The 27,949-nt window shown below is 46.1% G+C and overlaps 1 protein-coding gene across 2 annotated transcripts in view; it reads left to right on the plus strand.

The window, feature by feature from the left end:
- The first annotated feature begins 1,638 nt into the window (after positions 1 to 1,638).
- The window catches only part of IGF1R (insulin like growth factor 1 receptor), a 205,644-nt gene continuing 179,333 nt past the window's right edge, over positions 1,639 to 27,949 (plus strand). For both annotated transcript variants that reach the window (XM_081337568.1, XM_081337569.1), the window contains exons 1-2: positions 1,639 to 2,657; positions 25,547 to 26,092. In XM_081337568.1, coding sequence (XP_081193694.1) covers positions 2,564 to 2,657; positions 25,547 to 26,092 — 640 coding nt within the window. In that variant the 5' untranslated portion in view covers positions 1,639 to 2,563. The remainder of the gene's footprint in view (positions 2,658 to 25,546; positions 26,093 to 27,949) is intronic.

Here is a 27,949-nt window from a genome sequence, read left to right on the forward strand (position 1 = left end):
CCAGGAACCTGTTAAACTTTCACCCATTCCTGTTTTTCCCCAAAGCTCCAGGCAAGATTTACTGGTCTCTGGATTTAAATCTCTTGATTTTAGATGGGATGGGGGCAGTGGGGGAATAAAAGTGCCACCGAACACCTGAAAGCAGCCTCCTTGTGGCTTGAGATTTGGATAAGGTACGAACAGCACCATATGCTAACGGGGTCAACGTATTGCTATGGATGGGTTCACAACCGCAGGTTGCATTCACACCTACAAACCGAGTTGAGTTTTAATCTCGGTTCCCGCCCTCAGGGAACCCCATCACAAATCGATTCTGGGTTCAACGCATCAGGCAGGAAGGCAGCAGTTACCGGCCTCGGAAGCCCCGCCAAACCAGCTGGGTTGAGTTCACACGACACGTGAACCCGCGCCGGCTGTACAAAGTGCCGGTCGGGCTGACTTGACATCTCGGACTCTCCCGTCCCCGCGAGCCGGTCCACCCAACGTGCCAAACCGGTCTCGGAACCTCCGCATTCCGGCGGAACGGGTTGCGAGGCCCGGCTCTGCCCAGCCGGCGTGCCCGGACTCGCGCGGCTTGCCAAAGAAGCCGCCGTGCAGGCGCGCTCGGCTCCCGCGCCCCGGAGGCTCCGTTCCTCGGCGCCCGACGGCCCGCCCGCCCTTCCCGGCTGCTGCTCTTGGGCCGGGCCAGGGGGGGCGGCAAGCCAGCAGACCTGGGGGGCGCCTCTTCGCTCCCCCTCCTCTCTATTTTTCTTTCGCTAGTTTTCGCTGCTGCTGCTGCTGCGCCTCCGCCCTGCGCCGCCTGCTAGCCAGCCTTCCCCCCCCCCCCCCGACAGCGCCAAAGCCCCGGTCCCCTCGCGCCACTCCAGCAGGAGCCGGGAGCCCGCCGGCCCGGGCAGCCTGCTGCAGCCCAGCCGCTCGTGCGGCCCGAGCCTTGGGCCAAGGACGCCCCGGGGCGCCAGCCCGACCCGCCTGCCCGCCAAGCGCGGGAGGAAGAGGCGGCCAGGCACCGGCTGCGCGGCGCGGCTCCTTCCGCAGCAGCAGGAGGAGGCGGCGGCGGCTCTGCGCCCAGGCCAGCCTGCAAGCCGGGGGAGGAGGAGGAGGAGGAGGCGGAGGAGGCGCCGAGGAAGCCGCCGCCGCCGCCGCCCTCCTCCCTTTCTGCCCAGCCCGGCCTCGAGCGGAGGGTCGCGGCGCTTTGTTCCCGCAGCCTCCCCGCGTGGATCTGCAGCAGCAGCAGCAGCGGCGGGAGCCGGAACCGGGCCGCGCTCCTCCCTTGCCCGGAGAGCCCGGGGCTGAGCGCTAGCGGGAATCCGCCTGGCCGATTTCGCTTTGGGCAGCGGGAGAGGCCGGCCGGCCGGCCGGGAGGGAAAGAAGGAAGGAAGGAGGGAAGGAAGGAAGGAGGTAGGGAGGGCGGGCGGCGGCGGGGGCGTCAGCAGCAGCCGGGCCCTGCCCTCGCGCGGCTCCCCTCGGTGTCGTTTCCGCCCCTCGGATGGCAGCAGCGCGGCGCCCGCCGAGTGGCAGCCGGGGACGCGGCGGCCGGTGAGGCTCCCTCGGGGCGGCCTTCGCAGCGAGCCTGGGAAAAGGGGAGGAGGAGGAGGAGGAGGAGGAGGAGGAGAGGAGCGCCGAGGGGGCGGCGCGGGGGAAGCCTTCCCCGCCGCCCGCCTCCATTCATCGCGGCTCCGGATTTTGCCTCTCGCCCGCCGAAGGAAGCGCCAAGGAGGGACGAAGCAGCGGTCGCGGCGGCGCAATTGCGCGATCGCCGTTTTTCGCAGGCAGCTTCGGGAAGCTCCGGCCAAAAAAGCCCGGGCGGCTCTTCGGAAAGCGCCGTCTCCGCTCTCGGAGCTGGGGATTGAAGCCAGCGGGCTGCCTGCTTTCTCCAGCTGAGGCCGAGGCCAGGGCCGAGGCCGGTCCGCGGACTCTCGGCGGGGCGGGCGGGCGCCGGACCGCTGCGCGCCCCCCAATCCACCCACCGCCTCGCCGACCCCTCCCCGGCCCGCCCGCCCTGCCTGCCTGCCTGCCTGCCTCGGCGGGGACTTTGCTTAGAGGAAGCGGGGCCGGGAAGCCAAGCCAACATGGAGGTCGAAGATGCGGATTGCTCGCTGCGGCGCGTTCCGTGCGGGCTGCTCCTGCTGGATGAGAGCAGGCGAGGCTGAGCTGCTCTGCCCGGCCTCCCGTCGTAGCTGGAGAAGCAGGAGGCGGCGGCGGCGGCTCGGGAGCCTCCTTGGCGAGCTCCGAACCAGGCCCGGATCTTCCCCCCCCCTCCGGTCCCCCACGGTGGGCCGAGAATTTCCTTTCCAAACAGAGCAGCCTCCCCCGGACGCTGCCCTCCCTCCCTCCCTCCCTTTTACAACCCCCCCCCGGCGGGTGGGCTTGTTTTCTTGTTTTCTTTTTGCAAGGGGAGGGGTTTAAAACCTGCCCCCCCCTGCCCAGGATTTGGATTTGCTTGTCCCGGGAAAGGGGCGAAGAGCCAGGACTCAAATTGCGGGGACATATATATATATAATATATATATATATATATTTGCAAAGGCCGTTTTGCTCCCAATTACGACCCGCCAAACAGAGGAATGAAGCCTGGCGTCGGAGGGGGGTCCCTGGCCTTGGTGAGGGGGCTCCTGCTTCTCTGCACCGCGCTTTGCCTGCGGCCAGCAAATGGAAAAAGTGAGTATTTGCCGCGGGGGGTGGTGCTGGGGGGGGGAAAGAGAAAGATGGCCCGTCCGGGCTTTAGTTTGGAAAGAGGGGAAGGGGGCGCGCAGGGCAAGCGGCGCCTTCCTGCCGCGGAGATGGGGAGCCCATCGGGGTCTCTCTCTTGGAACCCGCTCCCCCAAACGCGCGGGGATCCCTGGCCTTTCCCCCCTCGTCCGGGGGCCTCGAGAGAGCAAGAGTCGCTTTCCCTTTCCGCGGACCGGCTGCTTTGCATTCCCGGCCTCGCCAAGCTTTTTTTTTCGGGGGGGGGGCTCCTTCCCACGACCCCCGGGGAAAGATTCCTTCCCAGCCTGGCTCAGCCGGCCACCGGCGGAGAGGAGAGGAGAGAGGGGGGTTCTGGCCCCGACGCCCCCTCGAGCAGCCCGGAGTGGGGAGGGGGGGCCCCGCCAAGCGACCGACCCGGCTTTCCCCGCTTCCCGGGGGCGGCTTGGAGACGCCCGGCGAGCCAGCCGTTGCGTAAACAAGTCGAGCGCGCCGGCACCTGGAGCGCTGCACCCGGCGGCGGCGGGCGACTCTTGGAGACCCCAGCCGTCGGCAGCCAAGCCTGGCCAGGCATTCGCAAGCTCCCCCCCCCCTCCGCCTTGCTTTCTTTTTTAACGGAGGGGGGGTCTCTCGTGTCGAATGGGGCAAGTTGCAGGCGAGGCAAGCAAGGCGGGTTGGGTGGCGGGGAGCGCGCATCCAAGCAACCCAAGCGGGAAGCCTCTTTTGCGGACAAAGATTGTGTGTGTGTGTGTGGGGGCTGTTGAACCTCAATGGGGCCTAAATGCTGGGGGGGAAAAGGAATTGTATTTCTCCCCCCCCCCTCTCCCTCACACTTTGCTTCCTTCTCTACGACAGATGAAACGCGGGAGAAAGGAAGAGTGTTTTTTATATAACTCTTGTTTGTTTATACGCAGAGGTATAAGTTGCAATTCAAATGGTTACTCAGTGAATACTCCTCGTCCAAGCTCCGGGGCTGGTGAGAGTAGGAAGACGGGGGATGTCTCTTTGTCCTCCTCTCCTCCCCCCCACTGAAATGTTTTGGTGTGTGTGTGTGTTTGTTTTTTTTTGAAAGACAAAGAGGGGTCGGGTGGAGATAGAATTGGGCAGGGCCCCGCTTGGTGCAATTCCTGAAGCTCTACCCCTAGACAGCTGGTGGCTTCATGCTTGAGCAGAAGGTGTGGGAGAGAAAAAAATCCTGCATGACCTCCGTGTAAAAGGAGTGGGGGGGGCAGGGGAGGGGAGAGAACTTTCTTTGGTGGTTTGTGAATCGGTAAAATGGGTGGAGAAAGTGACACCCTCCAGATTGTTGTTAGTGGTGGGGTTGTGGTGCCCTTACCTTTGATGCTGGTATGAAGGAAAGAGAACTTACTACCCCTTAGATCAGGGGTCTTCAAACTTGGCCCTTTTATGACTTGTGGACTTCAACTCCCAGAATTCCTCAGCCAGCAAAGCTGGCTGAGGAATTCTGGGAGTTGAAGTCCACAAGTCATAAAAGGGCCAAGTTTGAAGACCCCTGCCTTAGATTCAATAAGGTGGTCAGTGTGTAAGTGTGGCTTGTTGGGTTTTGCGGGGGCAAAAAGGGGTTGGACTTTTGGGGAGGTCTTAAGCTCAGTTTGGGCAAGTGTTTGACCTTAGGGACAGTGGCTGGATGACTGTTTTGAGATGACAAGGTCAAAACGTGAGTCATAGATCACACTTCTAAAATAGGGTGAGTTCCACCTCACCTTCCCAACGCTGCTTTCTTCCTCCTCCTCTGTTTTTCTCCGTTTAATCTTTGGCTGCACCTAAGGATTTAGGCCAGGCCCCAAAAAGAAAAAGAAAAAAAAAACCCTGCAAAACTTTAATCCGTTTAGTGTTGGGAGTAAAAGGAGAAGTAGGCAAGTAAACAAACATGAGTGCTAGAAAAACCGTGACTGCATCTGCTTAGGAGCCCCATTGATTTCTGCATCTAAACACCATGTTCGAGCTTTGATGATTAAAAAAAGATTATCCTGTTAGGTGTAGTTCTTTTAAAGTACAGGATGAGCATAAAAATGGCATTTTATTTGCTGTTGTTATTGATTTGGTTATCCACTGTTTTCCTAACAATGGCATTGCCAGCAGGGGGGGAAAACAGGAGCTAGATGACTGTATTAAAATATTCATTAATCTGTAAAAGAAATCTTAATAAGCAGAGTGGATTGTACAATGGATAAAAAGAGTGTAAACACATTGGCTGGCTGATTTGTTTTGTGGCTTTAAGAAAAAAATCTCTTGAAAAGAGGACACCCCCCCACACACCCAAGTGCACTGCTCTCCTCATTATAACACAAGGAACATCTAGTCTTAGTTTTATGTGTGTGTAGTTTTTTTTTAATACATAGAATGTGTCATAGCTAAACTCGCTCTTCCATTTTCGGTCATAAGAAGTCATGCATTCCTAAATAGGAATATACAAGAGTTGGAACCAAAATAATATGGAAAGGCTGTCTCTGTGATCTTCAGTTAATATATTTTTGAAATCTTAAGGTATGATTGGTAGGTAATATAGTAATTAAGTTGTCAGTGATAGAGGAGGGGAATCTGGCTTGGCCCCTTACAGCAGAGGCATCACCATTGTAGGTTTGACCTGCTTTGCTTTTATAGGCCTTCAAGAAAATTCTTAAAATTCGCGTGGCTTGGTTTTGACCCTCCCTCATCTGTTGTCAGATGTCATTTTTTTTTTGTTTGCTTCCTTTGCCTGGGCAGGCAGCAGTGTTTACTGCCGAAAATGATTCTCAATAAAATAATAAAAGCTTGTTCTGCTGGGGTGTTTGAGGAGTAGTGTTGATTGTGGAATCAAATGCAAAACTCAATTTTTGCATGAGGCGTGTTTCTTTCCTTGCACTCTAAGAGAGCAGTTTTTATGTGTGCTGCTTGCTGTAGAAATTCTTCCTCTGCCCTGATGAATTTACCAGTATAGTCGGATTGGCATTTTAAGCCAATCTTCTCCCTTGTTTTATTGAGTGGTGTGACTTGTAAGTGGGGAAGCTAATTCAGTTGTGGTTTTGTGACCTAAAATTGTGTTATTTTAATAGAGTGTGTTTCAGCTCTTCCGTGTTAGATCTCTATAGCTGGACACTTAGTAAAAACCCTTAAAGCTGTAATTGTGTGTGCATGTGTATAGTATCAACATCAATATCTCTTAATGCGCTTGCTGATAAAGCAAATATGGTTAGTTTGAGTGAGCCAATCAGGGTAAATTTAGATACCGCAGTATAAAATTGTTTGACACTAAAGGGATTGTTTGCCTTTCTGGAATCTAATTGATAGGGAGATTTCTTTGGAAAACTGCTGAAGACACTTTGCCAAAAGATACAAAAAGCAATAAACTCTCTTTCCTAGGAAATCAGGCCTGTGGTCTTTTGTTTGCAAACTAACGCTATTTGGGTTTAACCTTGGAGACTGCAAAGTGTTTTTAGTACCTTAGAACAGCTGTTTTGTTTTGTTGTGGATGCTGGTTAAGAAAGTGCTGAGGATGGCTGTGCTTAAATTTTAAGAGCAAATATTATTAGCAAGGAATTAATGGGTGCCTTTATCCCGGCCTACAGTGCAAAAACCACCCTTAAGAATCTGCTCCAGCTATTATGGTGCAAAAGAATACAAGTAAATGAATGTATGAGAAGATGTAGTAAAGCATCCCACATTAGATACAGCAGCTGGTAAGGCATGAAGGAATTGGTGCTAAGAATTTAGTCCCCACCAGGCCTGTGGACTTCTGGGAATCGAAGTTAAGAATTTGAGAATTTTCTGCATGTTCGTATCACAGTAATAATAGGATTCCTTCTTAAGCCACATCTACATAATTCTAAAACTCTTGTATCTTTAACTTTTAACTGGGTGAAATGGTGCATCATAGGGCAACAATTTTTTCAACCACAGTACCTCAAATGGACCAATTTACAGAATGCATCTAAAATCCAGGATTCCCCTAGAATAAAAAATTGGCAAATTTTATAAAATATGATACAAAATTATCGTAAGGTATTACGACATTACTAAAAATATTTTAATAGAATGGTTTTTTTGTGCAAGTCCCCCTATTTGATTGTACTAACTACACAATTCACCATGGCCTGCTTTTGAGGCAAATGCATATTTGAATATCTCTTGGAATTTTTAAGAATTTTTCAAGTAGATTAGAAGCTCTGCCATTGTTGGAGGCTTTGAGGAATCTGGTAAGGAGATATCTCTGAAGTGATAACCCAATGGGTCAGAATAAGAGAGTTGGAAGGGATCTTGGAGGTCTTCTAGTCCAACCCCCCCCCCCCCCCCGTTTAAGCAGGCTGACTAGTAGTCTACTCTTTTCTATGGTTCTCTGCTGTTGATATATCCTGATTCCCATTTTTAGAGTCAAATCGTAATGCCTGGGTTGAGCTAAAATTAAACTTTTCAAATAATCAGTAGGTTAGATCAGAGGTCCCCAACCTTTGGGGCACCAGAGCCCGGTTCTGTGGAGAGAGGTTTTTCTGTGGACCGGAGAGTGCGTGGTTTGGACTGGATAGGGCTTTGCCTGTTGGTGTGGACCGGTTGCTGGCATGCCGTGGCCTGGTACCAGTCCATGGATCTGGGGTTGGGGATCCCAGGGTTAAATCCATAGGTGAACTTAATTTTTTAAAAAGTAAAATATTCTCCCACTTTTCCCACTTAAAAGCACTGAAAGCAGCTTTTAAGTAGACTTGTGATCTATTCATAAATGGCTCCAATTGTTGACAGAATCCACGGTTAACATGATCATGGTTTGTGAAATCGATCCAGGAAGTTTCATTATTATTATCTATGCTACTTGGATAAGGCAGGTAGTCCTTGAGTTACAATCATTCATTTGGTGACTGATGATACAGCAGCAGTGAAAAAAGTGCTTCTGAACGTTTTTCACACTTAAGATCATTGCAGCATCCCTGTGATCATGTGATCAAAATTCAGACACTTGGCAACTGATTCATATTTATGATCATTATAGTGTGCCGGGGTCATGTGATCAAGCAAAGTCAATTGGGAAGCCAGATTCACTTAACTCTGTTAACTAACTTAAACCACAGTGCTTCACTTAACAAATATGGCAAGAAAGTTCATTAAATGGGGCAAAAGTCACTTAACAAATGTCTCACTTAGCAACAAAAATTTTGGGCTCAATTGTGATTGTAAGTCAAAGACTACCTGTACTTAACTCTTTCTCAACCATGGAGCATCCTAAGATGCTTAGCCAGGTTATAATAAAATCCACATATGTACAAAATCAGCCACACGGACTCTGGTTTACTACGCAGAGCATGAAAATACTGGTTTCATCACCAAGGTTATAAATATTGAGAGCTGGAATGTTCTCCACTATTTCATCATACAGAGACACTTCCTTAAAAGAACAGTAGTGCTGAAAACGTTTCAAAACATTTTTGTGATTATAGCTTTTGAGGTAGCATTTCTTAGGTGTTGCTTTCTAAAATAATTGCTGTAGATGTTATAAGGAGCCGAAACTGAATTCATTTGTTTAATTGTTGTGGACATAAATAAAGACAATAATACTCTGTGTTTACAGAATTTACAGAACTACATTTGCTGGCGTGAATAATGTCGAATCTTGGCAACATTAAGGCCAAGTTCCCAACTCCCAGAATTCCTCATCCAGGCCTGTAGACTTCTGGGAGTTGAGGTCCACAGGCCTTAAAGTTGCCAAGATTGGACATTCCTGATGTAGACTAAATGTGCAATAGAACTATGATAGTTTCCTACTTTACAGTAAGTTACAATAAATGAAGAGGTGGTATGGCGGTTAAGTTCCTAGGCTTGTTGGTTGGAAAACTGGCAGTCCAGACTTGAGCGACACATGAGGTCATGAACTCCCATCCTCGCCCCAGCTCCTGCCAACCTAGCTGTTTGAAAGCATGCAAATGCAAGTAGCTAAATAGATACCACTTTGCTGGGAAGGTAACTGTGCTCCAAGACATCATGCTGGCCACAGGATAGCAGAAATGTCTTTGGATAGCACTGGCTCAATGGCCTTGAAACGGGCATGAGAACCGTTCCCCATAGTTGGCAATGACTAGTGGAGAAAAATATGGAGGGACTCGTTTACCTTTTTTTTTTAATAAAGGTTGAGTGTGTGTGTGTGTGTGTGTGTGTGTGAGTGAGAGAGAGAGAGAGAGAGAGAGAGAGACAGAGAGAGAGACAGAGACAGAGAGAGAGAGAGAGGTGTTGTTTGTATGTACACTGAGCTTACGCACCAAAGACATCCTTGTGCGTCCAATCACACTTGGCCAATACAGAATTCTATTAAAAACTAAATAGATAAAATAGTTGATTTAGTTTTGGTATAGCTGGTTTGGTGGCCGTGCAAAGCTAAAATGGCATATCCCACATGACTCGGTGTCTTGTATGAGTATGAAATATTGGATATTGCAATATGATACCAAATATTTTAAATCAAATTAGTATGTTAGAGTAGCCCACTTTCTGGCTGGCTTATAATTTGAGAATTCCACAAATCCTTTTGCAGCTGCTGGGAGTTGGAAGTCCTGAACGGTTGGAGGACACCAAACTATTCCCTTACGCAGCGAATTTGTGGCACAGGTAGTCCTGGACTGAACCATTTATTTAGTGACCAGTGGGGGAAGCAAGATTCACTTTAACGACCACATGATTAATTTTAACTGCAGTCATTTGTTTGCCAGCCATGGCAAAGTAGCTCGATAAAATGGGGGCGTGACTTGTTTAATAACGGCCTTGCTTAGCCACAGAAATTGCGATCCCAGTCGTGATCGTAAGTCAGGGACTCCTTGTATTCGGCGTCCATTCACATCCAGTGAAAGGAAGCCTCTTCAAAGCACAGGTCGCAAACTGGGATGATCAATTCCTCTGAGGAAAATCCCACCTGTGTTCACTGAAGTTTATTTCCAGCTACCTATCGTTCGGGATAAAATTGTGGTTTTTCTTCTGCTTTAAGGAGCTGACCTGGGCAGGTAAAAATCACACCTTTTTCCTTTTCATCCGTTCTCTTTTCCTGTTTTGGAAGGACTGTGCGGGATTTTGCTTGTACAGGACGCCAATACGTAGCTTTAAAAAAAAAGAGTCATAGGGAGAATGTTATCATGTGCAGCCCTGTGATTGATGACCCCACATGATAGTCGTGTTTACTTGGAAGTGTGAACTGAGAACACAGTCAAAAGGGCCAAGAGGGGGATGGCAGTTTTGGGAGGGGAGGTCCAGGCGAGCCCAGAGCTGGCTGAAGACGATGCTGTGGTTGTGGCATTTGTGAGAGAGGCCAAGGAGCCTGCTGCTTGATGCTCTCTGCTGCGCCACATCTGCAAACACAGCACTGACCTTTTGACTTCTCCCTAACTTCACTATTTGAACAGTCTAGCTATTAAAACAAAATGCAGAGCGGTGACACTCTTGTTTTCTAAAGCTTCCCAGATTTCAAACAAGGCTGGGGATGTAGCAATCGCAGTTGCAGTAGCCTTAGCAATTTCCGCTCCCTACAGTGGTGCTTAAGGGTTGGTGAACTCTCTTCAGTGTTCTATATGTCTCCATCAAAATGATCTAAAATGGAATCTCTTCGTTACACAAATCCTACAACTATTTTAAAAGGACCCAATTAAGTAAAAAATAAAGGAGACAAAACATGAATGCTCCCAACACGTTTTAAAGAAGAGATTGGACAACCATTTGTCTGAAATGGTATAGGATTTCCTGCCTGAGCAAGACGTTGGAGTAGAAGACCTCCATGGTCCCTTCCAACCTATTCTATTCTATTCTATTCTATTCTATTCTATTCTATTCTATTCTATTCTATTCTATTCTATTCTATTCTATTCTATTCTATTCTATTCCTATTCCTATTCCTATTCCTATTCCTATTCCTATTCCTATTCCTATTCCTATTCCTATTCCATTCTGCCAGGCAATTGATTTATTGAGGGATTTATTGAAAATTGAATAATAGAGTTGGGAGGGACCTTGGAGGTCTTCTAGTCCAACCCCGTGCCCAAGCAGAAGACCTCATACCATTTCAGACAAATGGCTGTCCAGTCTTTTCTTGAAAACCTCTTGCGATGGAACAGCCACAACTTTTGGAGGCAAGCTGTTCCATTGATTTAATTGTCAGGAAATTTCTCCTTAGTTCTAGGCTGGATCTCTAATGATCTTCCATCTGTTAGTTCATGTTCTGTACTCAGGTACTTTGGAGAATAGGTCAATCTCTTCTCTGCGACAGCACCTCAAATAATGGAAGACTGCTATGTGCCACCCCTCCTTCTCTTCATTAGACTAGACCAGGAGTCAGCAACCTGAAACAGTGAAAGAGCCACTTGGAACCGGTTCCCTCACAAAAGGAAAAACTGGGAGTCGCAAAAAATGTGTGCACATGTGCGTACATGCGCGCATGCGCAGAACAGGGGTTGACTGAAGAGTGGAGCCAAGGCGAGATATGCACCTACCCTGCATATTTGAATTGATTGGTTGAACTTTTTTAGTCCCACTTTTCTTTTTGTTTTTGGACTGCACATGGCAGAGGACTGGGAGCCACAGGAGACAGCTGAAAGAGCCGCATGCGGCTCTGGAGCCGCGGGTTGCAGACCTGTGGACTAGACATATCTAGTTCCCTCAGTCCATCTTATTGTTTAGCCTCTAGACCAGGGGTCTTCAAACTTGGCCCTTTTATGACTTTTGGACTTCAACTGCCAGAATTCCTCAGTCAGTGTGCCTGGCTGAGGAATTCTGGGAGTTGAAGTCCACAAGTCATAAAAAAGGGCCAAGTTTGAAGACCCTTGCTCTAGACCCCTTATCATTTTTTAAAAATCCAGAATAGGTTTGTTTTTGGTTGCGAACATGTTGCAAGATACCACCAGTGGGAGGGGAAGCTGGAGTGGCTTCTCCTTGGAAATTCAAACTAATGTGCTTGTTTGTTTGTGGGAACAGGTGGAAAATAAATGCTGTAAGAGCTTTATTTGTTTTGGACGCTCCATTGTACTTAAACCTGAGTTGAGGAAGATGGTGAGTAACAAAAGGCAACCCCTCCCCCCCTTTCCTCCTGTAGTAGCCAAAATGTTTCTGTTTCCTAGTAACTGGATAGGGTGGGATGTTTAGGTTTGTTTGTTTGATTTTTGCAGTTCCCAGAAGTAAATTGTAGATTTTACTTTGTGAAAATGAATGTAAAGAGAGACAGATTGGATAAAGTGGGTCTCTTGTTCTTTGGAATTGTTTGAAATGTTCTAAGAATGAATGCCAGCTGACGGGAGAAGGGAAATTCAATGATGGAGGTAGACGGTCAGGTAAAAATAAGTGTTTTGCATCCTGGTTTGAATTGAGTTCTTAAAAATGCTTGAAACTCCCAAGGTGTTACAGGAAGTCCTTGACTTACAACAGTTTGTTGAGTGACCGTTCAAAGTTAACAATGGCACTGAAAGATGACTTATGACAAGGACTGTTGTGACATCCCCATGGTTATGTGATCAAAATTCAGATGCTTGGCATCTGACTCATATTTATGACGGTTGCAGTGTGCCAGGGGCATGCGATCCCCTTTTGCAACCTTCTGCCAAGCAAAGCCAGTGGGCAAGCCAGATTCATTTAACAACTGTGTTATTAATGTAACAACTGCAGTGAATTGCTTAACAACTGTGGTACGAAAGGTGGTAAAATGGGGCAAAATTCACTTAACAAATGTCTCACTTAACAACAAAAAATTTGGCTTCAATTGTGGTCATAAGTTGAGGACTGCCTCTGCTGATGGACCTCTGCTTCCTGAACCTTTTTATTTCATTATTATCCCAAATCACTTCTCTAGAATGTTGAGGACTGTTGAGAAATCCCTTCAGCAGTGACTTAACTTCAGATGGTTGCTGAAAAATTAGTTATAACTCGAGGAATACCTGCATTTTAGAAACAGCAAATCTTTGTGAATGATCTTTGTGTCATTTCAGCGTTACTCTTGGTGGTTTCATCATTTTTTTTTCCTTCATAGGAAGACTTCGGGAGATTTTTGAATGTATTTTAGTTATACGTGGCAATCATTAAATTTGTTTAAATGTCTCTGTTGTGACGGGCAAAGGGTTTGTTTGTGTGTCGATACCCTAATAAAAGCCAGTTTGGGGTAATTTCTCCAGGTTTGGAAAGCACTGCTTTATATTCTAATGCTCCGCTTGTCATATTTCCAAAGTCACAACAGACAAGAGAGAACTATTGCCAGAAAGCCAAAAGGGTTATCGTTTCTATGGTTCAGAAAGCCCCATTTTTTTTCTCCTTTCAAGGGCAATTTAGAAAGATACAGACAATTAAGCATATGTTTAAAAATCTCTGCAAAGAATGAAATACCTCTTTAAGAAAAAATCCCAACCAGGAAAAAGCAGCAAGGAATTGCATTTCAAAAAGGGGTTTGTTGATTTATTAGCTTGCTTAGAAAAGTGAACAATTAAAAAGAATTTCCACTGAGTCACTTAATAGACACATGCTGGTATCAGGGCTTTCATTTTATTTATTGCAACTTTATCTCACTCTTCAAAATAACAGTCCTCTTTAAAAATCCTATAGTTTAGGAAAGTGTAAATAAACAATAAATAGATAAAAATAAATGTCTACAGTCTTTTCTAGAGCTTTTGGGGGGAAGAAAGGCCAGCTGAGCAGGTAGTAGTGAATTAATGCAGTTCAGACAGGTCCTCTTGTCTCTGAAAATTTTATTTACAAGTATTGTAGTCCTTGACTTTGTTGAGCCCAAAATTTATGTTGCTAAGTGAGAAATTTGTTAAGTGAGTTTTGCCCCGTTTTACGATTTTTCTTGCCATATTTGTTAAGTGAATCACTGCAGTTGTTAAGTTAATAACACGGTTGTTAGGTGAATCTGGCTTCCACATCGACTTGGCTTGTCAGAAGGTCCCAAAAGATGATTACATCACCCCGGGACACTGCGACCGTCATAAACGTGAGTCAGTTGTCAAGCATACGAATACAAATCACGTAACCATGGGGATGCTGCAGTGGTCATAAGTGTGAAAAAAGGTCATAAGTCATTTTTTTTCCGTGCTGTTGCAACTTTGAACGGTGACTAAATGAACTGTTGTAAATTGAGGACTATCTGTATTCATGTGCCTTGGTGGAGCAGTGGGCTAATGCCTCCTTAAGTAACACCAGCTGCCTGCAATTAGTGCAGGTTCGCATCCCACCAGGCTCAAGGTTGACTCAGCCTTCCATCCTTCCCAGGTAGGGAAAATGAGGACCCAGATTATTGGGGGCAATTAAGCTGACTTTGTAATAATGCCGCTTGGGGGTGTGTGTGTGTGAAAGCCCTAATAAGCAGGCATATACATAGAATGAAGGCTACTGCTAAGCTTGTAAGCCGCCCTGAGTCTTCGGAGAAGGGCGGGATGTAAATGGAATTAAAATAAAAAAATAAATAAAATAAATAAATTTATTAAATATCTATGCTTGCCCATGTCTGATAGACGATAGACAAACAATAGTATCTCAAAAGTGCTTTGTTTATAGTAATATTGTGTAGGAATCGATGTTCCAGCTTTTCTTTTGAATCGGTATCCTTCGTTAATGTTAAAGAAGGCTGAGTTGTGTTTGTGTGTTTGTGTGTAGGTTTGTGCATTTGTATATTTACAAGGTAGTCTTTGATTTCTGACTGCAATGGAGCCTGCTCCTTGTGTAAGTCATAACTCGTGACCATTGTAAAATGGGTCACCCCCACAACCGACCTGATGTTACAACTGTTTTTACATCGGTCATTAAACGAACCAGTGGCTTGCTAGGGGCCGCTTTTGCCAAAATTCAGAAGCTAATGCCAGTTTTCAGCAAAAATGTCATAAAATGTGCTCGCATGATGGTGGTATGCTGCGAATGGCTGTGAATAAAATAACATAAAATAAAAAAATAAAATGGGTTTGTGAGGCCTCAAAATGCGCCCATATGCCACTGGGGAGGTTGGCCCTGTGAATTTTGGAACTGGGTTGTATGTACACCCTCCTCCTGGGAGGTCCACAGTAACTTGGAATGGTTCTAAGCAACGGGTCATAAGTCAAGACTACCCTTAATTGAATTTCAGGTAGCTCTCAGTTCATTTAGTGACTGTTCAAAATTACAACGGCACTGAAAAAAGTGACTTATGACTGTTTTTCACACTTACGACCATTGCAGCACCCCCACGGTCATGTGATCAAAATTCAGGCGGCAACTGACTCATGACAGTTGCAGTGACCCGGCGTCATGGGATTCCCCTTTTGCGACCTTCTGCCAAGCAAAGTCTACGGGGAAGGCAGATTCACTTAACAACCGTTGTTACTAACTTGACAACTACAGTGATTCACTTAACAATGGTGGCAAGAAAGGTCGTAAAATGGGGCAAAACTCACTTAACTGTCCTTTTTGGCACTTCTTGTATAGAAATTTAGGGATTTCTGAATCCAGTTTATAGCGTGTTGAATCTTTTAGCTGGTGTTAGTCTGTGACATTTTTGGAGTGGGAGGGCTACACTCATATGTAAACATAATGCTCCCCCCCCATTGCTGATAAAGTGCCATCTGCTTGTTGAAGTCTTCTCTGTCTGGCTGTTCTCCTCTTCAAAATTGGTGGGAGAAAGTGTGCAGTGAAACCACATGCGAGTTCAAAGTTTCTCTTTTGGAAATTCTTGACAAAGGCATCTGTCTCCTTCGTGAGGTCATGAAAGTGCCTTCTTGTCTTGAGAACGAGAATAACAGTATAAAAGAGTTGGAAGGGACCTTGGAGGTCTTCTAGTCCTACCTGCTGCTCAAACAGGGAACCCTAGACCAGGGGTAGGCAACCCTGACTCTTTTATGACTGGTGGACTTCAACTCCCAGAATTCCTGAGCCAGCATGGCTCAGCTTGGAAACCTCTCCCTTTCCCCTCAGTGTGGCTGGCTCAGGAATTCTGGGAGTTGAAGTCCACGAGTCATAAAAGAGCCAAGGTTGCCTACCCCTGCCCTAGACCATTTCAGACAAATGATGGCCTGGTCTTTTTTTAAAAAAGCCTCCAGTGATGGAGCATCCAGAACTTCTGGAGGCAAATTGTTCTAACTCTCAGGAAATTTCTCCTTAGTTCCAGGTTGCTTCTCTTCTTGATTAGTTTCCATCATTGCTTCTTGCCCTGCCTTTTGGTGCTTTGGAAAATAAGTTGGGGGCTGAAGGCTAAAACATATAAAGAATGGTTTCATGAATTGGGTATGTCTAGTTTAATGAAGAGAAGGACTAGGGGTGACATGATAGCAGTCTTCCAATATCTCAGGGGCTGCCACAAAGAAGAGGGAGTCAAGCTATTCTCCAAAGCACCTGAAGGCAGGACAAGAAGCAACGGATGGAAACGATCAAGGAGAGAAGCAACCTAGAACTAAGGAGAAATTTCCTGACAGTGAGAACAATTAACCAGTGGAACAACTTGCCTCCAGAAGCTGTGAATGCTCCAGCACAGGACGTTTTAAAGAAGAGATTGGACAACCATTTGTCTGAAATGGTATAGGGTTTTCTGCCTGAGCAGGGGGTTGGACTAGATGACCTGCAAGGTTCCTTCCAACTGTTATTCTGTTGACTCCCCCCCCCTTCTTTGTGGCAGCCCCTCACATAGTGGAACATTGCTATCATGTCACCCCTAGTCCTGCAGAATCAGTTCCCTAAGAGAAGCAAGAGAAACTGGAGGGACCAGGCCACCGGATGGAGGTGTGGAGGCCAAGTGCTCAGAATAGCTGAAATTCCTAACCCTCTTAGATAAAAGCTCCTGTATTCATGCAAGCTCCCTTTTTTGCAAAGTGTTGTAAACATTTCTTTTCTACTTCCTGAGGGGGGCTCCTTGCAAGATTTATGGGGTGGGCTGGGGGGTCTGAAGCAGATGGTTTGTTTCCATTTCCCTTTGGTATGTAAAGGCCGTCTTTGAAGAAGGAGAGGCAGCGATACTTGTTGTGAGGCCACAAAGGGGGTCTGCCTTGGACATTCAGCCATTCCTTGAGCAGTTGGCAGGGGATGTGTGTGTGTGTGTGTGTGTGTGTGTGTGTGTGTGTGTGTGTGTGTGAGGGGCGGCGGTGTCTGGCCCGGTCTGGCGTTATTTATCTTTGGGTTGACACAGCAGGCAAAATCAAACCTGTTGGTAGGGTTAAGGTGGGCCCGTTGCAACTGAATTGAGGATTTATGTGATTGCATTTGTATTTTTGTGTAGGTGTGTCCGGGTGGGTGGGTGGGTGCGTTTCCGTATGTATCGGTGGGATTTTTTGAACGTGGTAAAAAAACATACGAAAGAAACAAGTACGCAAAGGTAGGAAAGGAAGGGAAAGGAAGGAAATGAAAGCGATTTGTATGATTGTATTTGTATTTTTGTATGTGTGAGTGTGTGCGGGTCGAATCCCGAGTGCCGCGTAACAGAGTGAGCGCCTGTTACTCGTCCCAGCTTCTGCCAACCTAGCAGTTCGAAAGCACGTAAAAATGCAAGTAGAAAAATAGGGACCACTCCGGTGGGAAGGTAACAGCGTGCCGTGCGCCTTTGGCGTCCAGTCATGCCGGCCACATGACCATGGAGACGTCCTCGGACAAGCGCTGGCTCTTCGGCTTTGAAACGGAGATGAGCACCGGCCCCTAGAGGTGGAAACGACTAGCACGCATGTGCGGGGGAACCTTTACCTTTACCTTAAAAAGTACACAAAAGAAGATACAAGAAACAAGAAACAGATGAATACGCAAAGAAGAAGCAGGCAGTAAATGAAAACACAACATATAATTATGCCTTCCATCCTTCTGTCAATTTATTGAGTAATTGGCATCTTAATCTTTCCCCCAACTTCGGTGTCCCTTTTTAATCCCCAAATCTGGAAATCATCAATTTGATCTTTTCTTCTTTCAACAAAAGGTCCATATAAGGTTTCTTGTCCTTCAGAAAAGTCGTTTTCTTCTCCAACAAAACTGGTCCATTTCGCCATTTCTGTTAAGTTCAGCTTGTTTTATAATCCAGTCTTTCATCATAGGCAATAGTATTTTTTTTTCCTCCTCCAACTTTTTGCAGACAATAATCTTGCCGCTGTTACCATCTACAATATTAATTTCCTGCGTTTCTTTTCTGATTCCTTGTCCATAAAACTCAGCAGCAGTGCCTGGCTGAGGAATCCTGGGAGTTGAAGTCCACAAGTCATGAAAGGGCCAAGTTTGAAGGCCCCTGGGCTAGAACTACTATGTTGCTTTTATTCCCTTCCAAAGGGCTGTAATGGCAGAGGTGTTTTTTTTTAACGTTCTGCTTTTTTGGGGGGCCGGGGGGGCCGGGGGGCGGGAGGGGGCTATTTGGGGGGACTTAGTATCCTTTGATGTTTGAGGGAGGGTTAAGTTGCATTGCTGTTGGTGCTCCTTCGAAATTTTATTGCTGAGACAATCTTGGGATTCTGTCTTTTCTCTCAAGAAGTTCTACCCAAATTCCGAATTTCACAACATCATTCTTCACACACACACACACACACACACACACACACACACAGAGAGAGAGAGAGAGAGAGAGAGAGAGAGAGAGAGAGAGAGAGAGAGAGAGAGAGAGAGAGACTCTTACGTATCTTGGTACAACTACACTGGAAAAAAGTGACTTACGATTATTTTTCACACTTATGACCGTTGCAGCATCCCCAAGGGTCACGTGATGAAAATCCAGCCACTTGGCAACTGCCATGTATTTATGACAGTTGAACTGTCCCAGGGTCACATGATCTCCTTTTGCGACCAACTGACCAGCAAAGTCAATGGGGAAGTTGGATTCACTTAACAACCTTGTTATTAACTTGACAACTCACCTAACAGCTGTCTCACTTAGCCACAGAAAGTTTGGGCTCCACTGTGGTCATAAGACGAGAACTCCCTGTACCTTGGCTTCCTGTTACAGGCAGTCAGAGAGCTGTCTAGTCGGCCAGAGTTTTAGTGATGCAGCAATCCGTGTGGGGGCAGGATCTAGAACAGGGATCCCCTGTTGAATTCAAAACACCTCTTTTTGAATGATTTAAAGCAGGGCTTTTCACCCATTGTACCACTTTTAGGATATGGCAACATCCGAGGACCACCAGTCGCCAGCAAGGTGTCAAAAACTTGATGACCCCCCCCAAAAAAGTGATGAACTACAGGTAGTCTTACAACAGTTCACTTAATGACTGTTTGAAGTTACAATGGCCCTGAAAAACGTGCCCCCCAAGCCACAGCTGAGCAAGACGCCTACCTGCGTTCTTCCTCCTGTCTGAGGTTTTAATTGTTGTGAGCATTTCTGTTGAGGATTGGCAGCGGGGGTGGGGTGGGGGGTGTTTAGTTTTTATTCTCCCCCCATCTCCTGGGTGGTTGCAGCAGGTTCTGGTCGCTTCACATGACCCTGGGACACTGTAACCGTTATAAATATGAATCAGTTGTCAAGCATCTGAATGTAAATCACAAGACCCTGGAGGTGCTGCAACATTCCAGCTGATCGGCGCTTCTTCTGGGCTCAGCAAAAACGCCGGGATCAGCGCTGAGCTCCAGCTGGAGCCTGGCGCTGATCCTGGCGCTTCCACTGAGCCCTGACAGCCCTGCAGCTCCAGCCGTCTCTCGTTCAGGCTTGTGCGGTGCTGCCACCGGTTCAGCTCATTCCCCTCCCCCGCTACCACTTTTCTAGGATGGTCACGTACCACCCGCCAGGTGCCAATGTACCACAGGTGGTACCCGTACCACTGGTTGAAAAGCCCTGGTTTAAAGCAGCCATGTCATTTTCAGAGCTTGTGCAGCTGTCCTTGGTTCTCCCCACGTGCATCTGCCAGCACAGCTGCTTTGCTGCTGTTCTCAGCAAAGGGAAGTGGCTGTGCAGGCACATGCAGGGGGGAGAAAGCAAGAGCAGCTTTTGAAACATCTAAGATGTGGTGGCTTTAAAGTGCCAGAGAAAAGTGTATTAAAAAGACTGGGTTCACTTAGTACATGAAATGACAATATGATCACCTCAGTTGTGTTTGAGTGTGTTGTGTGAACTAACTATTGTGGTTTATGAGCTAAATAATGGCTTAGTGTGATGTACATTCAACAAATTTATCGTATGCATGCACAGCTACAGGCAGTCCTTGAATTACGACCACAATTGAGCTCAAAATGTCTACTGCTAAGTGAATCATTTGTGAAGTGAGTTTTGCCTCATTTTATGACTTTCTTGTCACACTTGTTAAATGAATCACTACAGTTCTTAACTTTGTAACCCGGTTGTTAAGTGAATCTGGCTTCGCCCTTGACTTTGCTTGTCAGAAGGTTGCAAAAACATAACCCCGGGATACTCCAACCATCATAAATATGAGTCAGTTGCCAAATGTCCAAATTTTATTTATTTATTTATTTATTTTATTATATTTGTATACCGCCCTTCTCCCGAAGGACTCAGGGCGGTGAACAGGGCAATACATGTTAAAAAACAAGAATACAAAAGTTAAAAAAGATTAAACAAGATGCCCCAAAACTATAACAATAAGTTAAGTTAAAATACATAAAAAACTTTGATCATGTGACCATGGGGATGCTGCAATGGTTGTGTGGAAAAACTCATAAGTCACTTTTTTCAGTGCCGTTGTAACTTTGAACTGTCACTCAGCGAACTGTTATAAGTCAAGGACTACCTGCATTGTGTTGCCTTGAGCTGTGAAAGCTGTTTTGTATTTGAACCTTTGTAATAATTGTAATTGTTTTTATTTTAATTTTTGTTGTCACCCAGCATTACTTGTCAAGATGGCCGAGCCAGATTAATTGGATAAATAAATTTAAAGCTATATATATTGGATAAATTTACCTTCCTTTTTATGCTAGAGTTGCTTATGAAAATCAAAATTGAACACATCTAGAGGAACCATGCATGTGTAGTTAAACTCTCTGAATTACTTAGTGGTGAGAAGAAAATTACAGGAGAGTTTGCGTGAAATGCTGAATGAATAACATTATGTTTGATTTTATGCTTTGGAAGACACATCGTGTGTGTGTGTGTGTGTGTGTGTGTGTGTGTGTGTGTGTGTGTTTGTGTACGTACACTTGAACCTCTGTGTATGTGTGTGTGTGTGTGTGGTGTGTAAACCACAGTCCAATGAAAACACACGGCAGCCAAAAAGAAACTGTGGCACTCTTTGAACAAGGATTAGATTGTCTTTTTATTACGTTAATTTCAAGGCAAAATAAACAAAAATAAGAACTGACGTATTAGGCAGTCATTAACTAGAGTTGAATGGAAGAATTTTTTTAGAAGAAAAACAAGACGCATAAAAGTGAACTTGGCTAGATAAAGATACAATGGCTGAATGTTAGATATGATTTATTGTATAAAATATTCAAATCTTATTAAACCGTCATATGAACTGCTTTTAAAACCTCTAAATTCAATTTCTCTGTAAGCCAAAGCTTTCCTCGAGGGGAATAAAAGGCTTATTAAACTGTTGAAAAATCGAGAGCTGATTTTCCTAGATGAATTCTTACTCATTCTCCCAATGTTGCCCCAGTTCATATTTTCCATTAAACTATGGTTTACTGGATAAATCACAGATAGCTGCATTTACACAAAACTAAGGCAAAATTTTGGATTAAAAACAGAACTCGCTGGATTCACACATGACATTAGATGCAGAGGATCCTCTCTCCACTAAGGGGTTCATGTGAATCCAGCAAGGGTTGTGTTGGTGGTGGGACCAAGAAGCAGAGCCCAACTGAATCATGGTAGCTTGTAGCTGGCTTGAATTGATGCTGGATTCCTTGGGTCTGCTTTAGCCTAATTGCCAGACCATTACAGGTAAAGTCCTCGACTTACGACCACAGTTGAGCCCTCTGTTGCTAAGTGAGACATTTCTTAAGTAAGTTTTGCCCCATTGTACGACTTTCCCTGCCACAGTTGTTAAGTGAATCACTGCAGTTGTTAAGTTAGTAGCACGGTTGTTATGTGGCTCTACTTCCCCCACTGACTTTGCTTGTCAGAAGTTCGCAAAAGGGATCACATGACCCTGGGACACTCCAACCGTCACAAATATGAACCAGTTGCCAAGTGTCTGAATTTTGATCACATGACCATGGGGATGTTGCAATGGTCGTAAGTCCCCTTTTTTCAGTACTGTTGTAACTTTGAACGGTCACTAAATGAACAGTTGTAAGTCGAGGACTATCTGTATCTAGCGTTTTGTCAGCCACCCCTAAACTTTGGGCATTTTCCATCTCCAGTGCTCCTGTAAGGAGGATATTAAAATGTGATTTTTTTTCAGTTTACTTTGGCTCCTTAACTGGACTCGATAGCGTTAATGCAATAATTAAAAGCTAGGCAGGTATTCCTTCCTTTTTCTCTGTATGCTGTCAGATTAGAGTGTGTTGTGATTTCATTGATCTGGATCTCATACTAGAGGCCTCAAGATCTTCCCCTTGAGTGGAGATTCACACAGCTGAAGATGGGTGTTTTTCAGCCTTAGCAGCTTGAAGATGTGTGGACTTCAACCCCCAGAATTCCCCAGCCAACAAATTTTTATTTTTGTTCTTGAATTTTCCACTTACTAAGAACCCTTGTGTCCCCAATGGTTGTAAGAAAACAATCTGAAGTGTGGGAGCATAACTTAATAATATCAAGGGCTGTCTGAATCACGTTACTCTGATCAAAGTCCACTTCTGCCTCCTCTACATCCTTTCTATTTCTGCAACTTGATTGATTTAGAGTTTTGCTTTGCTCAGTTCCTATAAGCTTGAAGGAACTTTCAGAATGACACAGCCAAGTTTAAAATAGAATTTAACAAAGTCCAAGACATAAAGGCTTCATAAATCTTGACGGTATCATTGTGAGAGTGGGCTTTCACATCCGCAGACTCTTCAGTAAGTAGTCAAGTAAGTGTTTATGAGTCCCCAGAAGCTCAATAATATATCAGAATAGCAGAATAACAGAATTGGAATGGACCTTTGAGGTCTCCTAGTCCAACCTCCTGCTCAAGAAGGAGACACCCTACAGAGGTAGGCAACCTTGGCTCTTTTATGACTCGTGGACTTCAACTCCCAGAATTCCTGAGCCAGCCATGCTGAGGGGAAAGGGAGAGGTTTCCAAGCTGAGCCATGGTGGCTCAGGAATTCTGGGAGTTGAGGTCCACCAGTCATAAAAGAGCCAAGGTTGCCTACCCCTGGCCTAGGCTACTTTATGACTCGTGGACTTCAACTCCCATAATTCCTGAGCCAGCCATGCTGAGGGGAAAGGGAGAGGTTTCCAAGCTGAGCCTTGCTGGCTCAGGAATTCTGGGAGTTGAAGTCCTTCAGTCACAAAAGAGCCAAGGTTCCCTACCCCTGTCCTATACTATTCCAGACAAATGGTTGTCCAGTCTCTTCTTAAAAACCTCCAGTATTGGAGCACCCACAACTTCTGGAGACAAGCTGTTTCACTGACTAACTGTTCTCATTATCAGGAAATTTCTCCTTAGTTCTAGGTTGCTTTGGAGAATAGGTCGACTCCCTCTTCTTTGTGGCAGCCCCTCAAATATTGGAAGACTGCTATCATGTCACCCCTAGTCCATCTGTTCTTTAGACTAGACCTTCTCAGTTTCTGCAACCGTTCATACCAGTGGCGTAGCGTGGGGGGTGCAGGGGGGGCCGGCCGCACCGGGCGCAACATCTGGGGGGGCGCGCTCGCACTGAGCTGCTCAGGGAGCCCCAAGGGCTGCACACAGTCGGCTTGGCTCCGCTCTCGAGCTGCTCTTTCTTGCAAAGCGAAACGAGTCCGGCAGGTGAGATGGGCGGCCACATAAACTGAATAAAATAAATAGAAGCGCCCAACTCTCCGCCCAGGCTCAGGCCAACCGCAAGCGCCCCGCAGGCGCCCCGGCAGGCTTGGCCGAGCGAAGACGGACCCGCCGGCCGGCTGGCCTAGCTTCGTGCGCATGCGTGGCTTTATTTAGCGGGGCTCACGTGCGAGCTTGAATGCAGCGGCTCTTGCAGGTAGGAGCCCCGCCCAGTCGCCCTCGAGAGGGACCCGGAAGCATCCCGCATGCGCGCGACTCTTCTTGGAAAGTCTACGCCGCTGCGGGGCGCGTCTTTTCGGCGGTGCCATGACGTCACCGGGTTAGGGGGCGCAAATTGCCCCGGGTGCTGACAACCCACGCTACGCCACTGGTTCATACAGGGCGAAACAAGGGGGCCTAAGAAGGCCTGTTTTTGGCGGTCCCTGTAGATGGCACGGATCCATTGGGTGGGAAGATTCTTATGGCCTTCCAGCCCTTGAGATGTGAAGGTCTTTATAAAGGTTGCAACCAACATTTCTCCTCTTAGTAGCTGCATTGCTTAGTGACAGAGTTGCGGTTCCCCATTGTGGTTGTTAAGATAGCTCGATTTGCATAAGACACTGAACTAAAATTAAATCACATCGGTTAATGGATAGTTTCATTTTAGTTGCTGAAAGCCCTCATATACATCATAAAGTCTTGAGTTGTTTAAAGGCAAGAATATTAGCAAAGTAAGTAGCAGCAAGCGTCTTCATAAAGTTGTCTTTACTGGTGGAAGAACTTCATTGCTAAGTATAATCTTGAAGACTCTTTAGCTCAACATTCCAGGTGCCTTTTCCAAACAGCATTCAGCTGTAATGATAATATTGGGGGTTGTATGTTGAGTATATCCACTTATTGAGTGTTTAAAAAGTGTGGCTTATAGTTTATTATAATGCAAGGTTGACAGTTATTTTTCCCAAGAGGCCATATGAAAAACTGGGTCTATTGCAGCTGACCAAACCAGTGAGGGATGTGAAGGAACGTAGGCATGCACGTATGTACATATGTACATTGGGGAAAAATAGCAGTCACCTTCAAAATAAAAGCAATGCAGTCGTATGTATGGCGAGCACTTATTTACATTTGATTTCTAATTTCTGACTGACTTCACACAGGGATAGCCAACCGGCCAGATGTGGCCTGGAGGCTGTAAATTGCTCAGGTCCAGTATAATGGGTGACCCATCTACTGTACATCCTATCTTAATAAGTTATCTAATATTCAGAGTATCAGACTATAGCAGTGATGGCGAACCTTTTAGAGAGCGAGTGCCAAAACCGCAACCCAAAACCCACTTATTTATCGCAAAGTGCCAGGGCCGCATCAGCATTGTGGTGCCCTCAGGGGGGGGGGGAAGACAGGCAAGCGTCTCTGAGTGCTGCTTTGGCACGCAAAAACCAGGGGTGCAAAAATGGGTCACCGTGCTGCAAGGCGCAAAAATGGCCGCCGCCGCACCACGGGGTGCAGATACACAAGAACAGGGCAGGGCTAGTTAGTATCACGCAGGGACTAGCCCCGCCCCATTTGCAGCCCCTCCCTTTTCTTCCAGTCCACCAATCGACAATGGTTGGTGACCTCTGCTCTACCAACTCTACGCGAGCTTGCTAGTCGGCCGCTTCGCCTCCTTTGTGCGGTGGCAGCCTGATGGACCTGCTGCTGACGGTGGTGGGCCACGTGCCAACAGAGAGGGCTCAGAGTGCCGCCTCTGGCACGCGTGCCATAGGTTTGGCACCACTGGACTATAGTCTGATTTTTAAAAATGGAGGACGTTGGGTTGGAACTTCTTCTGGTAGCAAGGGAATGTTTTGCTAAAATTAGATTTGGAAGGAAAGTGTAGGAGAAGGAGAACGTGGAGGCGGAGTTGAAAGAGGGATGAGCCTAGAATCCCTACGTGGCCACAAACGGACTAAGTCCAACCTCCCTTGAATCCCTTATCTAACTCCAAGCAGGTGCTAGTTGAGAAGATTCCTGTGTGAAGGCTTTTAGCATTAAAGCAGTTTACTTGAACCTTCACTGTGGACCTTTTCTTTTGTGCCTGACAGAAAGTTAATTTACGTTTGCCTTTCTAACAACATGAACTGAAGCATCTTAAATTCCACTCTTTTGTCTCCCCAGTTTGTGGGCCAAACATCGACATACGCAACAGCATGGAGCAACTGAAGCAGCTGGAGGGTTGCACAGTGGTGGAAGGCTATCTCCAGATTCTGTTGATCAGTCAAGGAGAGGACTTTAGCAACTTCCGCTTCCCCAAACTCACCATGATCACCGATTATTTGTTGCTGTTCCGTGTGGCTGGCCTGGAGACCCTCAGTGACCTCTTTCCGAACCTCACGGTGATTCGGGGCAAAAACCTTTTCTACAACTATGCGTTGGTCATCTTTGAAATGACTAACCTCAAGGAAATTGGCTTGTACAACTTGAGGAACATCACTCGGGGAGCCATCCGGATCGAGAAGAATTCTGACCTCTGTTATCTTTCCACGGTGGACTGGTCTCTGATCTTGGATGCTGTTTCCAATAACTACATTAAAGGAAATAAACCGCCAAAAGAATGTGGGGATTTGTGTCCAGGAACGGTAGAAGAGAAATCGCTGTGTGAGAAGACTTCCATAAATAACGAATATAGCTTCCGCTGCTGGACTTCCAACCACTGCCAGAAAAGTAAGAGTTAATGGATGGTTCAATTTTAACTAATAATGCTGTCACCCGTGTAATAACACACGTTCACAAAAATACATATGTTGTCTTCTCCAACTTAGATCAGGGGTGTCCAACTGTGGCGACTTTTAAGACCTGGGAGCTGAAGTCCACGGGTCTTAAAGTCGCCATGTTTGACACTCCTGCATTAGATGTACAGGCAATCCTTGACTTACCACAGTTTGTTTAGCGAGCGTTCGAAGTTGCAACAGCACTGGAAAAAATGGACAACCATTTTTCACACTTACAACCTTTACAGCATCCCTGTGGTCACGTGTTCAAAATTCAAGTGCTTGGCAACTGATTCACATTTATGCCGATTGCCGTGTACTGGGGTCACGTGATCCCCTTTTGTGACCTTCTGACAAACAAGTCAGTGGGGAGGCCAGATTCGGAGTACTAACTTAACAATTGCAGCGATTCACTTGAACAGCTGTGGCAAGAAAATGGGACAAAACCCACTTAACAAATGTCTTACTTAGTAACATAAATTCTGGGCTGAGTTGTGGTCGTAAGTCAAGGACTGCCTGTATTGGAACTGTAATTCCCCTGTTCACAGTGGGCATTTATTTATTAGATGTTCATGTATCCTGTTTTTTTATTGCTATATAAGTATTGCCATGTTATTTGGTAGTTACCTTCCCATCATCTGGTGTGTGCTGTGTTGGACAAGGTTCCTGGGATAAACTTTAGGCTGAGTGTGCTGTATTAGCGTTGATTTAAATGTGAATTTAGAAAAATAAATTTTTTTAAAGCATCATGCATGGGGGTTAAAATCGTCTGCAATAAGCCAGCTTCTCTGGGTTGCCATTTTGAACTAGGGAATTTTATGAAAGTATATACAAGATTGCGATCTTCCTTTATTATATTTGCATTTATTTTTGTTCTGTAAGGCAATTCAAGGTGATCTATAGAAACCATCTCCTATCTTGACCTGTTTAACTTCAGCAAATGCTTGTTTGGATCAAGTGCCCTTGAAGTGTCCCATTTGGGCCTGCAAATAAATAATAGCGTGTTAGAATCATGCATTTGAAAGAATGGTTTGCAAGTATGGAGAAGAATGTATTCATGGTGGTCAGGAAAACATACAGAGTCCTCAGCTTATGACTACAATTGAGCTTCAAATTTATGTTGCTAAGCAAGACACTTGTTAAGTGAGTTGTGTCCCATATTATGACCCTTCTTGCCACAGTTGTTAAGTTAATCACTGCGGGTAAGTTAGTGACATGGTTGTTAAGTGAATCCGGCTTCCCCATTGATTTTGCTTGTCAGAAGGTCTCAAAGGTTGATCACATGACACTGGGACACTGGGACGGTCATAAATATGAGTCACTTGCCCAGAGTCTGAATTTTGTTCTCATGACCATGGGAAGGCTGCAGTGGTCATAAATGTGAAAAATGGTCATAAGTCGCTTTTGTCAGTGCCGTTGTAACTTTGAATGGTCACTGAATGAGGTGATTGCAGTTTGGGTTCACATTTACGACAGTCGCAAGGTCTGGTGATCACGTCCTCTCCCCAGCCAGCTTCTGACTAGCAGAGTTAGTTGGGGAAACTGGATCCAAAACTGGATCCACTTCACGATTGCGTGATTCCTTTAATGACCCAAGTAAAAAACGGATTATAAAATTGGGGTCTGGTTCCACGATGATTTGTTTTAACAACAACATCGCTTAGCGACCAAAATTCTGACCCCAACTGTAGTCGTGAGACGAGGACCGCCTGTAGCTTTGTGTTGTGAGATCTTGGTACAATGGAGTGTGGATGTAATTGTATCTTGCTGGTCACTGGTAGATAGTTTTTGTTTTCCGGGATGTTTTCAA

This window comes from Vipera berus, assembly GCF_964194415.1.
Source record: "Vipera berus genome assembly, chromosome: 12".
NCBI lineage: Eukaryota > Metazoa > Chordata > Lepidosauria > Squamata > Viperidae > Vipera > Vipera berus.